Source organism: Lotus japonicus, chromosome 3 (assembly GCF_012489685.1).
Source record: "Lotus japonicus ecotype B-129 chromosome 3, LjGifu_v1.2".
In the NCBI taxonomy this organism is placed as follows: domain Eukaryota; kingdom Viridiplantae; phylum Streptophyta; class Magnoliopsida; order Fabales; family Fabaceae; genus Lotus; species Lotus japonicus.
In genome coordinates this window covers 66,438,485-66,453,320 of record NC_080043.1, presented here as the reverse complement: position 1 = coordinate 66,453,320, position 14,836 = coordinate 66,438,485, and the positions used below count along the sequence as shown (strand labels likewise).

General features: G+C 42.8%; 4 protein-coding genes across 4 annotated transcripts; 3 read left to right on the top strand and 1 right to left on the bottom strand.

Moving 5' to 3' along the window:
* The first annotated feature begins 518 nt into the window (after positions 1–518).
* LOC130745374 (pentatricopeptide repeat-containing protein At1g32415, mitochondrial-like) lies at positions 519–2,919 on the top strand. Its single transcript, XM_057597578.1, has one exon. It carries the CDS (start codon positions 580–582, stop codon positions 2,815–2,817), a length of 2,238 nt encoding a protein of 745 aa, XP_057453561.1. The 5' UTR covers positions 519–579; the 3' UTR covers positions 2,818–2,919.
* A 6,002-nt stretch (positions 2,920–8,921) lies between these two features.
* On the top strand, positions 8,922–11,359 carry LOC130744548 (protein FAR-RED IMPAIRED RESPONSE 1-like). Its single transcript, XM_057596722.1, has 5 exons — positions 8,922–8,991; positions 9,108–10,291; positions 10,395–10,702; positions 10,775–11,182; positions 11,292–11,359. The coding sequence occupies exons 2-5, from the start codon at positions 9,228–9,230 to the stop codon at positions 11,357–11,359; spliced, it is 1,848 nt and encodes a 615-aa protein (XP_057452705.1). The 5' UTR covers positions 8,922–8,991; positions 9,108–9,227.
* Positions 11,360–11,469: 110 nt separating this feature from the next.
* Positions 11,470–12,049, top strand: LOC130745372 (uncharacterized). Its single transcript, XM_057597577.1, has 2 exons — positions 11,470–11,643; positions 11,738–12,049. The coding sequence occupies exons 1-2, from the start codon at positions 11,479–11,481 to the stop codon at positions 11,930–11,932; spliced, it is 360 nt and encodes a 119-aa protein (XP_057453560.1). The 5' UTR covers positions 11,470–11,478; the 3' UTR covers positions 11,933–12,049.
* LOC130744546 (protein MAINTENANCE OF MERISTEMS-like) lies at positions 12,006–14,531 on the bottom strand. Its single transcript, XM_057596719.1, has 4 exons — positions 13,415–14,531; positions 12,570–13,330; positions 12,365–12,478; positions 12,006–12,011 (listed from the first exon to the last, which is right to left on the bottom strand). The coding sequence occupies exons 1-4, from the start codon at positions 14,394–14,396 to the stop codon at positions 12,006–12,008; spliced, it is 1,863 nt and encodes a 620-aa protein (XP_057452702.1). The 5' UTR covers positions 14,397–14,531.
* Between the last annotated feature and the right edge of the window lie 305 nt (positions 14,532–14,836).

Below are 14,836 nucleotides of genomic sequence, written 5' to 3'. Positions count from 1 at the left end.
CCAGCTTAGTTTGAGTGATTAAAGTCAATATTTCACTATTTTAAGAAATAATTTTTTTTATGTTAACCCAACAATAAATTTTTAATAAATGACATTTACTTTTAGAAATGAAGTCCATTTGTTATTATTTGAATGAAGAAATTGATGCAAAAGATACAGGGTGATTGATCTATCTAAGTATTTTCAAAAGTCATTTAACCCTTATTTATTTCAAATCAAAACTGAAAATTTGTGCTATCGAAACATTCTTGTTCTAATTTCCTTGATCTACATTTTCACGTATGGCTCAATTTTTGTTAAACTCGAACTTCATCGAGCTCTAACTCATCCTTTTATGGCTTAATTTTCGTTAAAATTGTACCTCATCAAGTTTCTTCGAGCTTATAAACAAAGTCGAGTTTAAAAATAGGTTCAGTCAAGTGAATGACTAACACAATCTATATCCCAACTCGTAATACAAACACCTATACTCTAGTTAGTAGTTACCTCACAATACATTAATTATATAATTCCTTTAATAAAATATATTTGAAAAAAAAGTGGGATATAAAATGAGAAACGGCTTGTCGTTCATGTGCCATGCTTCTTCACCACCACTCATCAATTCTCCAGCGGTTGATGCTGGCCTCTAGTTTGAGATTCAGGCGCTTCAAGTATCAGTATCACTACCAGTGCTATTGTTCATGCACCAACCCTTCTCAAGCTCCGGTAGCATTCACTGCCAAAACCGTATGCAACGAGTCTCTGCTCTTCCGCTATCTAACCAAAGGGTGGCATCACGAAGCACGGAACCTCCTTCTTCAGAGCTTTTCAGCCGGAGACCTCCACGCCCGTGTTGTTCGATGGACCTCGCTGCTCACCAACTACACCCGAAAGGGTCATGTATTCGAAGCTCGGATGCTGTTCGACGTAATGCCTCACAGAAACATAGTCACCTGCAATGCCATGTTGTCCGGGTACTTGCAGTCCGGGATGCTCGACGAGGCTCGCTGGTTTTTCGAGAGCATGCCGGAGAGGAATGTGGTTTCTTGGACCGCGATGCTTGGTGGGTATGCGGATGCGGGGAGGGTTGAGGATGCGAGGAGGGTGTTTGATGTAATGCCGGAGAGGAATGTCGTGTCCTGGAACGCGATGGTTGGTGGGTTGGTTAGGAATGGGGATTTGGAGGGAGCGAGAATGGTTTTTGAACAGACCCCTTGTAGAAATGTGGTGTCGTGGAATGTTATGATCGCGGGTTATGCTGAAAATGGTGCAATGGATGAGGCGAGGGCATTGTTTGACCAGATGGAGTTTAGGAATGTGATTACTTGGACTAGTATGATATCTGGGTATTGTCGTGCAGGGAATGTGGAAGCGGCTTATGGTTTGTTTCGGACTATGCCGGAGAAGAATGTTGTTTCTTGGACAGCCATGATTGGTGGGTTTGCTTGGAATGGCTTTTATGAAGAGGCATTGTTGCTTTTTCTTCAGATGTCACTTTCTGATTCCAAACCCAATGGGGAGGAGACCTTTATTTCTCTTGCCTATGCTTGTGCTGGTCTTAGTTTCCCTTACCTCGGCAGACAGTTGCATGCTCAGCTGATTGTTAATGGCTGGAAGCTTGATGATTATGATGGTAGGTTACGGAGGAGTCTTGTTAGGATGTACTCAGTGTTTGGTCTTATGGACTATGCAAGCAATGTGTTGGAAGGTAATCTGAATAACTTTGATGATCAATCTTTAAATTCTATGATAAATGGTTATGTACAAGCCGGTCAGTTAGAAAAGGCTCAAGAGTTGTTTGACACAGTACCTATCCGAAACAAAATTGCATGGACTTGCATGATTTCCGGCTATCTTAGTGCAGGGCAAGTATTCAAGGCATGCGATCTCTTTGACAGCATGCCTGATAGGGATTCCATTGCATGGACTTCAATGATTTCTGGGTATGTCCAAAATGAGCTGATCGCCGAAGCCATCAGCTTGTTTGGTGAAATGATGGCTCATGGATTTTCTCCTTTAAATGGCACGTTTGCTGTTCTTTTTGGTGCCATGGGTTCGGTTGCATATCTTGATCAAGGGCGGCAATTGCATGGTATGCAGGTGAAGACAATATATGAATATGATTTGATTCTTGAGAACTCTCTGGTTTCAATGTATGCAAAATGTGGGGAGATAGATGATTCTTATAGGATATTCTCAAACATGGCTTATCGGGACAAAATTTCATGGAACTCCATGATCATGGGCCTCTCAGATCACGGGAGGGCCAGTGAAGCTTTAACGGTGTACGAAACTATGCTTGAATTTGGACTTTACCCTGACACTGTTACTTTCCTAGGTGTCCTAACAGCATGTGCTCATGCGGGTCTTGTTAATAAAGGGTGGGAGTTATTTAATTCTATGGTCAATTCTTATGGACTTCAACCTGGCTTTGACCATTATATTAGTATCATCAATCTTCTGGGCAGGGCTGGGAAGGTGAAGGATGCAGAGGAGTTTGTGTTGAGGCTACCTGTTGAACCAAATCATGCGATATGGGGGGCATTGGTTGGGGTGTGTGGGTTGAGTAAAACTGATGCAGATGTTGCTAGTCGTGCAACTAAACGACTGCTTGAGTTGGATCCTTTGAACGCACCAGGTCATGTTGCCCTTTGTAACATATATGCTGCAAATGATAGACATATTGAGGTGACAAGTTTAAGAAAAGAAATGAGGATAAAAGGTGTGAGGAAGGCACCTGGGTGTAGTTGGATATTAGTTAAGGGTAGAGTTCATGTATTCTCGTCAGGAGACAGATTAGAACCACACGTAGAAGATATATTACTACAAATTTGAGATAGAAATTGTTTTTTGGGATTCTTAATCCGCCCCTCAATTATCATGCCTTCATTGTTTTTAAAAAATCAGATCAAAATTTGAATTAAATTTGACATTTGGGGAAAACTTTTTACACTCTCGGTGCACATAAATTAAATTAAATTTATAATTTTATCTATTAAGAATAAAAGTGATAAATGACGGTATATATTTGGAGAACGATAGTAGCATGGTGAATGCGTAGATTATGGAGGCGTTGAAGGCGAAGTCGATGGTGCTACTTCAATGTGGCTTTCTCGATTTTAATGTCTCGTATTTTTTTCTTCTTCTGTTTCTTTGTATTTTTGTTCTTTTTCCTAGCTTTCGATCGTTGTGTCGTTCTTACGGGTTATCATTGTTGGGAAGGGTCTCCGTTTTTTGTTTACTTTGGTGCAGCTTGTATAATCCAGTTTTGGTTGAACTTATCATCGACTTTTGTTAACGAATGAATGTCTTCTCCTAGTGGTTGGCGGAAAATCGTTTTGGGTTTTGACTGTATATTTTACTTGGCTTGAATCATGCATTCATGCTAGTAGGATTTTTGTTGGCTGGGGTCTTACTTTATGACTCATCCATTTTTTTAGGGTTTTTTTTTTCTTTGGGTGTTTTTAGCATTCGTAGTATGTATTTTTGTTTGATCTACGTAACTTGTTGGGACTTTGTATTTTAAAATCTTTTTCAAGTGTATGTTTTTATCAATATATTTCATTTTGCTTTTGAAAAAGATTTGAAGAACTAAAATATGAGTTGACAGTGTTGGTAGATATGTGAATCCCTTAAGACATACAAGTAAGAGTTAGAACTTTCGTCATGTGTACCCAATCCGCTCTCGTTCGCCGCTACTAACGGGTCTCGGTTGATTTCCCTTCCTTTAGCTACTAAGGTGTTTCCGTTCACTAAGTTTGAAAAGTCCAAAGAGCGCAGACTAGCCGCGAAGCTTTGATACAGTTTTCCGATCGAAGATCTATGGAACACAAACGGTAACTCCCCATGGCCTTTCGCCTCTGAAAGCGTCCGTCCTTCTCAATGCCCAAGCATCCAGATGACTTGCTTAAGGGGGGATCGAGAACTCACCATCCGCTTGTATCGAAATTACCATTTTGTATTTGTGAGAAATATTACAAAATAAGGAGAGAAATTATGCAAAATATAGAAGTAAATGATTTGAAAGGATTCTCCAATGTTTTCACTGCAATTAAAACTAAGATCCGAGAATGTCAAAAATTAATGAAAAAATATTAATTTCCATAACGTTTTGACCTTGCGTTAAAAATAAAAACGCAAATTAAGACAAAGGCCACATTATGAGCGAGTGAATGAAAAGAGGACACTACTTGACTCTGGGAGTTGGGTTTGGGGCCCCCCCTATGGGGCTCCCCGCCCCACTTAAAGTGGGGAAATTACTGGAACGCCTCCCTTTAATAGAATACGGAAGACACATTTCCGTATTGAATACGGAAGTCTCATATCCGTATTATATTAGTATGTAAACCGGCAAGGGTTTATTCAAACCCATTTCAAACCCATTTCCGTATTTTGCCAAGCTCTTCTCCCCTCTTCAACCTTCGATCTCTGTCGCTCCCCTTGCTTGAACCGTGTACTTGAAAGGTTCCATCATCTCCATCAAAGCTCTTCACAACCCCATTCTCAGAATTGAAACCTAGAGGTAAGGATTTTTGGATTTTCCCCATTTAACTTGAAATTATGTTAATCATTGAACCCTAGGGTAGTCGATTGTTGCTTGTGTAGAGGTATTGTTGGCTGAAATGTCTTGAATGTGGTTTGGGTTTAGGGCCGATAGCTCATTGTCGTTAATGGCGTTTCTGGGTGAATACGGATCACTGGTTTCCGTATTGAATATGGAAAATGGTATTCCGTATTTAGTATGGAACCTGGTTTTCCGTATTGAATACGGAAAAACGTTTTCCGTATTCATCTCAGAACCAAACCCAACCCTTATAATTGATTCTGAACCCAGAATCAATTATAGAAGGTTTCCAAAGCATTTGTGAGTAGTTTCTAGATGCCATAATTGATTATTAGGAAAATAAAAGTTGATCCAAGCATGCATAATCCACAGAAGATCCGATTATCATCTATGTACTTAAAAAATTCTAGGAATTTTCCATTTGCTTGCATCATGTTTCTGTCTATGGCTGAAATGGTATATATATTGAATGTTTGCTCTGAATATATAGTGAGAATGAAGAACAGAAAGAGGTCTCATGCTTCTAGTGAGGATGTCGGGGCTACTGAGGATAGACACCTGCGGTTACATGCTTCTAGCCGGCGCGGCGATCATGCTGCAACCTCTCAGGCGGTGGAGGCTTCAGCTCCTCCAGTTGTTTCTCCGCCGTCTCCCATGATTGAGTTGCCTCTGGTTGATTATCCGCCGTCTCCCACGGTTGAGATACCTATAGTTGATTCTCCGCCGTCTCCCACGGTTGAGTTACCTCGCCAGGAGTCATCAGGCGGGGAGTCCTCAGGCGAGGAGTCCTTAGGCGAGGAGTCTTCCGGCGAGGAGTCCTCAGGCGAGGAGTCTTCCGGCGAGGAGTCATCCGGCATGGGAGGATCTGACGAGGATAGTATTCCTCCGTCTACTGTTGATGCTGATGTCCTGCCGCCAGAGCAGGGGGAGCAGGGGGCACAGGGTGGCGAGGAGGACCTGATCCAGAGGTTGCCGCCGTTTCCGGGGAGGCCTGTTGAGCTGTCGCTCCTCACCCATTATGCTGATCACAAGGCTCCCTGGGCGTGGCATGCACTCCTACGCACAGACGAGCGGTATGTGGACCGTCGACAGTTGAAGATGGCCACAGCTGGGGGGAAGGTTTGGAACCTTGCTTGTGATGGTGATTCAGACAGTCACAGGCGGGTTCGAGAGTTGATTGAGCAGACGGGTCTTCATCAGCTACCCTATTGCAGCTACCCAGACGGGTCTCTCAACAAGCAATCGCATCCGCCGTAGGACTTCATTCTTATATGTTCAGCGTCAATGAGCTGCAGGCATTTGTTTGACACAAATCCTCTAATATTTGTGTAAAATGGGAACATGAAAATGTGATCAATTCTGTGAATACTGCGCTCAAACGATGCTAATATTTTAGTATGTCGATTACATGTCAAACTATGCGACGCATCCCATGAAGTGGCCAGGTCACCCTTGCAATCCCATAACATCTTCTTCAAACTGGCATGTGCACCCTCAGCCCTGCAAACAACAAATAGATATCTTATTAACAACAATCTATCAAATGAACAAACAACGCATAAATTAAGCTCATATAATTTTTTTACCTGTTACTTGTTGTTGTTCCAAAGTGCATCACATGATTTGTCCATGCCTTGGCGAATTTCTCCTTGTGGACCAACCATGTAGTAGAACAATATGAGGTAAAGTTGCTGTATTTTGCCTTGCACATATTAAACAATTGCATCCATTTCACTTCAAATTCTTCAACTGTTGCAGCATCCACCACCTCTGCCCACTTCATCATAACCAATTCAGCAAAATCATCTGTGCCAACATAGAGTTTGCACTTTGCCAAAACACACTTGTTGATGTGCCACAAGCATAATAAATGTGTAGTGTTAGGAAGGCTTTGCTTAGCAGCACTCAATAAGGCAAGATCCCTGTCAGTAACAATCACCTTAGGCATCATGGCTTGATCAGCTAATAGAGACTTCATACACTCCAGTGCCCAAACGTAGTCATCTGTGCCCTCATTAACAATGTAGCAAAAGGCTATGGAGTATGTCTTATCTGTGGAAGTCAGTCCAACAATCTCAAGCAAGGGAATTGCATATTTGTTTGTCTTGTATGTGCAATCCATAATCACTACATACGGGAATGTGTTGAACAGTTTGATAGCATTTGGATGAGCCCAAAATACATCTCTAATGACTTCCGATCCAGGCTCATGTCTTTCAAAGTGGACATACTTGTCACCGTCCAACTTCTTCAACAAGTGTTGCATTTCTGTCAATCCCCCGCGGAGGGATTTTCTTAACCTCTTGCAAACACCATAAATCTGAGATATGGTAGTCAAGTTTGAAGGATTGTTTTCCTTCAAAGTCAACAACATCTTTCTCGGTTGAACCCAACTCCTTGTCATTTTTCCCACTTGCTCCTTCTCTCCGGGTTTTAGACGACCAACAAAATTGTGCCCAAGTAGTGACCTAGCTGGTTCATGGTTGTGTATACCTTCCATCACCTTTAGCCGCCAATCTCTATCTATGCCATTTTTCCTAGGTCGTCCTTTTAGTCTAAAAGGACAACCTGTCTTTTGTGATCTCGTCCCTTCAACAAGGTCAGGGTCTCTATAAGGAACATATTTACCATGCTTCTCGCACCCCAACATGACATAAGCTTTTCTGCTTCCATTCCCACCATAATCTGACTTTGTGATCAACGTAACATATCCATTTTCAATCGCAATTCCATGAACCTAATTGATAAGATCATCACGGGTAGGGAAAATCTGTTATAATAATAAGAATTGATTACAAGGGTGATCAAGACATAATAAGAATTGATATATTACACTCTCAAAACAATGCAAAAATATGTTCAAAGAATACCTGATCAGTTGCAAATAAATGCGAGACATCTATACTTATACACGGGGGCACAAATGCTGGTGGTGACACCTCTGTAGTGGCCTCTTCAGGTTGACCATTGTGAAATCCAGCTTCAATCAATTGTGACTCACGAAAGAAAAATGAATCTGTCATCCCTGGAAGAGAATACGGAAAGTTACATTCCATACTAAATACGGAAAGCTACTTTCCATACTGAATACGGATTGTTACTTTCCATACTGAATACGGAAATTACTTTTCCATATTCAATACGGAAGATAACAATCCGTATTATATCACGACTCAGAATTCAAAAAACCATCCTTCTAACTACTTAAACTACTTAATCTAACTACTTAAACTACTTAATCTAACTACTTCCACTACTTAAACCTACAAAACAACAACAAATAAACACATAGACTTACTTCTACTACAACACTTGTTGATAGTGGTGGAGAGCTTGGGAAATGAAGGAGTGGATGGTGGTGGAGAGCTTGGGAATGAAAGTGAGGTAGAAGAGGGTGAGAGAGAGGGTGGTCTGGAGGCATTGAGGAGGTTCAGGGGGGTTGGTGAGGGGTTGGTGACGGAGGAGTAATGGTGAAGGGGTTGGTGGAGGGAGGAGTAATGGTGGAAAAGGGGGAATCCTGTCAGAGTTAAATACGGAAAATACCTTTCCGTAGTCATCAAAATAGAATACAGTTAAATTGAATACGGAAAGGTACTTTCCGTAGGGCACTTTTAGGTTTAAAAAAAAAGGGTGGGGCGCGCAGCCCCATATGGGAGGCCCCAAACCCAGGAGAGTTGGGTTTGGGGCCCCCCCTATGGGGCTCCGCGCCCCACCTCTTTTTTTTTAACCCATAAATGCCCTACGGAACTTAAACTTCCGTATTCTATAAAATAGAATACGGAAGTTAAAATTCCGTATTATAACTCTGACAGTCATCACCTTTTCCACCATTACTCCTCCCTCCACCAACCCCTCCACCATTACTCCTCCGTCACCAACCCCTCACCAGCCCCCTTAACCCCCTCAATGCCTCCAGACCACCCTCTCTCTCACCCTCTCCTACCTCACTTTCATCCTCACTTCCATTCTTCCTACCACCACCACCAACTCCTTCATTGGCAAGCTCTCCACCATTGGATGCAAAAAGATAGCATTTGAGGTAAGTGTTGTTAGTTGTTTGTTGTATGTTGTTAGTTTAAGTAGTTGAAGTTGTTAGATTAAGTAGTTAGATTAAGTAGATTAAGTAGTTAGAATGATGATTTTCTGAATTCTGAGATGTGTTAAAATACGGAATATAAAGTTTCGGAGTCTATACGGAAATTCATATACCGTATTCAATACGAATTATAAATTTCCGTATTAAATACGAATTATAAAGTTCCGTATTCAATATGGATAATAAAGTTCCGTATTCTCTTCCAGGGATGACAGAATCATTTTTATTTCATGAATCCCAATTGATTGAAGTTGGATTGAACAATGGTCAACCTGAAGAGGTGCCACCACCAGCATTTGTACCCCCGTGTATAAGTATAGATGTCTCGCATTTATTTACAACTGATCAGGTATTCTTTGAACAGATTTTTGCATTGTTTTGAAAGTGTAATATATCAATTCTTATTATGTCTTGATCACCCTTGTTTATGCCTTGTTTGTGTGTTGGGTATGCATCATTGAACAGATTTTCCCTACCCGTGATGATCTTATCAATTGGGTTCATGGAATTGCGATTGAAAATGGATATGTTGTGTTGATCACAAAGTCAGATAGCGGTGGGAATGGAAGCAGAAAAGCTTATGTCATGTTGGGGTGCGAGAAGCATGGTAAGTATGTTCCCTACAGAGACCCTGACCTTGTTGAAGGAACGAGAACACAAAAGACAGAATGTCCTTTTAGACTAAAAGGACGACCTATGAAAAATGGCATAGATAGAGATTGGCGGCTAAAGGTGATGGAAGGTACACACAACCATGAACCAGCTAGGTCACTACTTGGCCACAATTTTGTTGGTCGTCTAAATTCCGAAGAGAAGGAGCAAGTGGAAAAAATGTCAAAGAGTTGGGTTCCACCGAGAAAGATGCTGTTGACTTTGAAGGAAAACAATCCTTTAAACTTGACTACCATATCTCAGATTTATGGTGCTTGCAAGAGGTTAAGAAAATCCCTCCGCGGGTCATTGACAGAAATGCAACACTTGTTGAAGAAGTTGGACGGTGACAAGTACGTCCACTTTGAAAGACATGAGCCTGGATCGGAAGTCATTAGGGATGTATTTTGGGCTCATCCAAATGCTATCAAATTGTTCAACACATTTCCATATGTAGTGATTATGGATTGCACATACAAGACAAACAAATATAAAATTCCATTGCTTGAGATTGTTGGACTGACTTCCACAGATAAGACATACTCCATAGCCTTTTGCTACATTGTTAATGAGGGCACAGATGACTACGTTTGGGCACTGGAGTGTATGAAGTCTCTATTAGCTGATCAAGCCATGTTGCCTAAGGTGATTGTTACTGACAGGGATCTTGCCTTATTGAGTGCTGCTAAGCAAAGCCTTCCCAACACCAGCCATTTATTATGCTTGTGGCACATCAACAAGTGTGTTTTGGCAAAGTGCAAACTCTATGTTGGTACAGATGATTTTGCTGAATTGGTTATGGGGAAGTGGGGAGAGGTGGTGGATGCTGCAACAGTTGAAGAATTTGAAGTTCAATGGATGCAATTGTTTAATATGTGCAAGGACAAATACAGCAACTTTACCTCCTATTGTTCTACAACATGGTTGGTCCACAAGGAAAAATTTGCCAAGGCATGGACAAATCATGTGATGCACTTTGGAACAACAACAAGTAACAGGTACAAAAATTATATGAGCTTAATTTATGCCTTGTTATATGTTTTTCATTTGATAGATTGTTTACATTGGAGAGTTAATAAGATATCTGTTTGTTGTTTGCAGGGCTGAGGGTGCACATGCCAGTTTGAAGAAGATGTTGCGGGATTGCAAGGGTGACCTAGCCACTTCTTGGGATGCGTCGCATAGTTTGACATGTAATCGACATACTGAAATATTAGCATCGTTTGAGCGCAGTATTCACAGAATTGATCACATTTTCATGTTCCCATTTTACACAAATATTAGAGGATTTGTGTCAAACAAATGCCTGCAGCTCATCGACGATGAACATATAAGAATGAAGTCCTACGGCGGATGCGATTGCTTGTTGAGAGAGACTCATGGACTACCTTGCGGTTGTGAACTTGCAGGTCACCGGTCAACCACTCTCTTGTCAATTAATTCTATTTGTTATTGAAAGTGACACTTTTGTGAACTTGCAGGTTATGAAAGAATTCCATATGAGTCAATTCATCCATTCTGGAAGAGACTGAGTTGGGAGCATGTACCTGAACCTGTTGCAGATACTATCAGCAACCATATTTGCGGCATGAACCATGGAGATATGCAACCAGAAGTTGAGGCATTGACACATTATTTCAGTTCTTTGGATACTGGAGGGCAGAGTATGGTAAGGAGGAAGCTTCAAGCTATCTATTGTCCTGAAAGCAGTTCACTTTGTACTCCTGAGGTTCAGATAAGGTCCAAGCGCACTCTACACTCGAACGAAAGAAAACCACCCAAGGTTAAAGCAATAGGATCCTTGACTCGTGATCCTTCAGGTTTTGAGCATGTTGATAGGGAGATCAAAGAGGCAAAGAAGGCTTCGCAACCACCAAAGAAGAAGAAGCGTGTGAAGAAGTCTGATACAAGTTATTTCATGGGTCATTTTCCATCCTTTTTCCACCCATATATACACACAGTTCAGAATGTTGAGGACGATGGTAACTGTGGCTATAGAGCCATTGCTGCATTACTGGGACTACCATCAGGTGAGGAAGGTTGGCCATGTGTTAGGGAAGCGTTGATAGACGAACTTGAACGACACAGAGGATTGTATGATGAAATGTGGTCCAGACATGTGGTTAATGCCTTACATTCTCGACTCACTCTTCTTCCTGGTCATCCGACTACCGAGGATAAATGGATGCAACTGCCAGAGATGGGATACCTTGTAGCAACCAGGTTCCAAGTGGTTTTCATATCCATCTCTTCTCAGGGTTGTTGGTCATACCTTCCACTAAGAGGAGAAGGTCCACCTCCTGTACATCGTGTTATAGCTGTTGGTCATGTGATAAATCACTTTGTACAGGTATTTTTTTATTGCGTACACTAATATCCAGTTTGTGAATTAATTTGTTGTATTTGTAAGTTATCTAATTTTATTGTTATTCTCTATAATGTAGCTCCATCTAACTCCTGGACATTCTATGCCGCCAATTGCTCTCCAGTGGGAACGGTATGTTGATCCTATATCAGTAAGCTGGTGCGTCCCATATGTTACACGTTTACACAGGTTTACATCAGAATTAGAAGCTTGGTTTGTTACTTTTGGTGTTCCTCTTAGTCACCAAAGCTATGTAGACATCACCACAGACTGACGCCACACTTTGTGTAATATTCATTTGTAAACGCTCTGTAATATTAATCTGATGGGCCTTGCCCTTATGTTGTTCATTGCTGCTTTTAATAATAGTAATTTGATGGTCATTGGTATATTGATGGGCCTTATGTTACTTATCTTGCCTTTCATTATTCACGGTGTAGTTATACAGGTTATTTTTCATTATAAGAGTCCAAACATAATAGGTGGAAATAGAAAGCGTGGTTAATATAAAAAGAGTCCATACAATGTCGTCACATGTCATAATATAAAAGTACACAAAAAAATATATACAAATATACAGTCACTCGCCCCGACCCCTACCGCCACCCCTCCGACCTCTAGGTCCACGAGCTCTGCCTCCACGAGCGCCCTCTGCAGGTGCACCCTCTCCACGGGCTCTGCCTCCACGGGCTCTGCCTCCACGGGCTCTAATAAGATCCAGCGCCCTCTCAGTGAGGGATCGGGCATGCGTGCCAACTGCAAGAGCATCTGGCACCTCCAGTGACTGCTCCAACAAGTCCACGACCCGACGCACAACCGTCTGCAAAAATAATGTACATAAATGTGAGTGTACAAATAAAATATCATGAACAAAAAATCACAATTGCATGAAAAATAAAATTCAAACTTACCACAGCACTGAACTCCTCCCTCCTATCATCAGGGATGATGAACCGATGGGACACACCGCCATACCACCTCATGTACTCCTCCACAGCCTCTCCCGAATGAGTAACAGGGATCCCCTGAGGGCGCAGGTGCGGCACAAAATCAGCATAGGCAGCATCTGCGGTCTCAGCAAGGGACCCAGTCGTCTGGATCTCGGAGGGGTGTCGAGGGACATCCTGGATGTAGCCAAACTGGCGCAGAACCCTCTCTGGTAGATGTCGTCGAACAACACGGCCAAATGGCGTCCGGATGTAGCCAGAATACATGGCCCTCTGATCCCGTGGTCGATGAGCCCGATGGTCCTCAAATGGGGTCCATATAATGTCATCCACCGTCAGCTCATCGAGCATGACTCGCCTCTCATCGAGGCCTGCATGCCCGACCCGGGACATAACCCACCGCCGCGCCCTAGGCTGGTCCTGTGAGTACTCCGGATCCGCCCTCCGGATAATGACGCGATCAGAAAGGTACTCGTAGGCCCATCCTAGCAAGAGTGAGCTGAAACCTCCCATCTGGGCCGTCCCCCTCCTGGACGCTCGATCAAGCTGGTCGTACAACGTAGCGAGCGCAATTGCGCCCCACGCGTACTCGGACACTCGACCGAGATCCTGCAACATACCTATCCAGTAGACGGTCGTGTGGTATCCACCGCTCTTGCTAGCAAAGAGCGTCGCGCCTAGCTGGTTCACCAGCCAAATCCGTGCAGCGTCCTCATATCGGTGCTCTACAATGAAATGAATTCAGTTAACAGTTAATAACAATACAATAATAATAGATACTATTTAATCAAGTAATAATTAAGACATACCCTCCAACGCAGCATCATACAGGGTCTGCAAGACCCCAAAGCGAATAGTCTGGCTCCTGTTCTTATCAAACTCAGCATGATAACGAGCAACAGATCCTCCCATCAACTCAGCACATAGCGCTGCACACTCGTCCCTCTCCCCCCTCCCAGGCGTATAGAACCTCGACCCCATTGGGAGATGGAGAAGAGCCGACACGTCGTCCAGGGTGATGGTCATCTCCCCAAACGGCATGTGGAAGCTACTAGTCTCCTCATGCCATCGCTCCACAAGGGCCAAAATGAGGCCTGCATCTGTCTCCGAGTAGCTGCACCAGGGTAGCTGATGAAGACCCGTCTGCTCAATCAACTCTCGAACCCTCCTGTGACTGTCTGAATCACCATCACAAGCAAGGTTCCAAACCTTCCCCCCAGCTGTGGCCACCCTCAAGTGTCGACGGTCCACATACCGCTCGTCTGTGCGTAGGAGTGCATGCCACGTCCAGGGAGCCTTGTGATCAGCATAATGCGTGAGAAGCGACAGATCAACAGGCCCCCCCGGAAACGGCGGCAACCTCTGGATCAGGTCCTCCTCGCCACCCTGTGCCTCTGGCACGACATCAGCATCAACATCAGGAGGAGGAATACTATCCTCGTCATATGACCCCTCCTCGCCGGATGACTCCTCGTCGGATGACTCATCGCCGGATGACTCATCGCCGGATGACGACTCGCCTGATGACTCCTCGCCTGCTGACTCATGGCGAGGTACCTCAACCATGGGAGACGGCGGAGTAGGAACTCGATCAGTAGGCTCAACTGGAGCTGGAGCTGAAGCCTCTACCATGGGCGACTGCATAGAATCAACTGGAGCTGGAGCTGAAGCCTCAACCGCGTGAGAGGTCGCAGCTTGATCGCCGCGCCGGCTAGAAGCATGTAATCGCCGGTGTCTATCCTCTGTAGGCCCCGCATCCTCACTAGCTCGAGACCTCTTTCTGTTCTTCATTCTCACTATATATTCAGAGCAAACATTTTCTAAATAAATTCACTGAATAAATTATACTCGCTCAATTACTAAATTTCTCAATTAAATCTCTAAATAAAATCACTAAATAATTCACGATGTTTATAACTAAATTAAAAACATTTTATAAATTAACTAAGCTAATTAGATTAGGTTTTATAAATAAACTAAGCTAATTATATTAAGTTTTATAAAAACATTTTATAAATTAAGTTTATAACTCTAAACAGACACCAAATACGGAACATTAAGTTTCATATCCAATACGGAACATTAAGTTTCGTATCCAATACGGAACATTAAGTTTCATATTGAATACGGAACATTATATTCCGTATCGAACCAGAGATCCATTAACGACATTGCATGAATGGAACTCGCCCCAAAGGCCAATTTATACACAATTTCAGCCAACATAACAT

Excerpts from the sequence above, each read along its gene's own strand:
- LOC130744548 (XM_057596722.1), top strand. The coding sequence starts at position 9,228 with ATGTTGGGGTGCGAGAAGCATGGTAAGTATGTTCCCTACAGAGACCCT. Across the intron at positions 10,292-10,394 it reads GGAACAACAACAAGTAACAG|GGCTGAGGGTGCACATGCCA; the intron begins GTACAAAAATTA and ends TGTTGTTTGCAG. Across the intron at positions 10,703-10,774 it reads TTGCGGTTGTGAACTTGCAG|GTTATGAAAGAATTCCATAT; the intron begins GTCACCGGTCAA and ends GTGAACTTGCAG.
- LOC130744546 (XM_057596719.1), bottom strand. The coding sequence starts at position 14,396 with ATGAAGAACAGAAAGAGGTCTCGAGCTAGTGAGGATGCGGGGCCTACA. Across the intron at positions 13,331-13,414 it reads GTATGATGCTGCGTTGGAGG|AGCACCGATATGAGGACGCT; the intron begins GTATGTCTTAAT and ends ATTTCATTGTAG. Across the intron at positions 12,479-12,569 it reads GGGAGGAGTTCAGTGCTGTG|ACGGTTGTGCGTCGGGTCGT; the intron begins GTAAGTTTGAAT and ends TTATTTTTGCAG.
- LOC130745374 (XM_057597578.1), top strand. The coding sequence starts at position 580 with ATGCTTCTTCACCACCACTCATCAATTCTCCAGCGGTTGATGCTGGCC.
- LOC130745372 (XM_057597577.1), top strand. The coding sequence starts at position 11,479 with ATGCAACTGCCAGAGATGGGATACCTTGTAGCAACCAGGTTCCAAGTG. Across the intron at positions 11,644-11,737 it reads TGATAAATCACTTTGTACAG|CTCCATCTAACTCCTGGACA; the intron begins GTATTTTTTTAT and ends TCTATAATGTAG.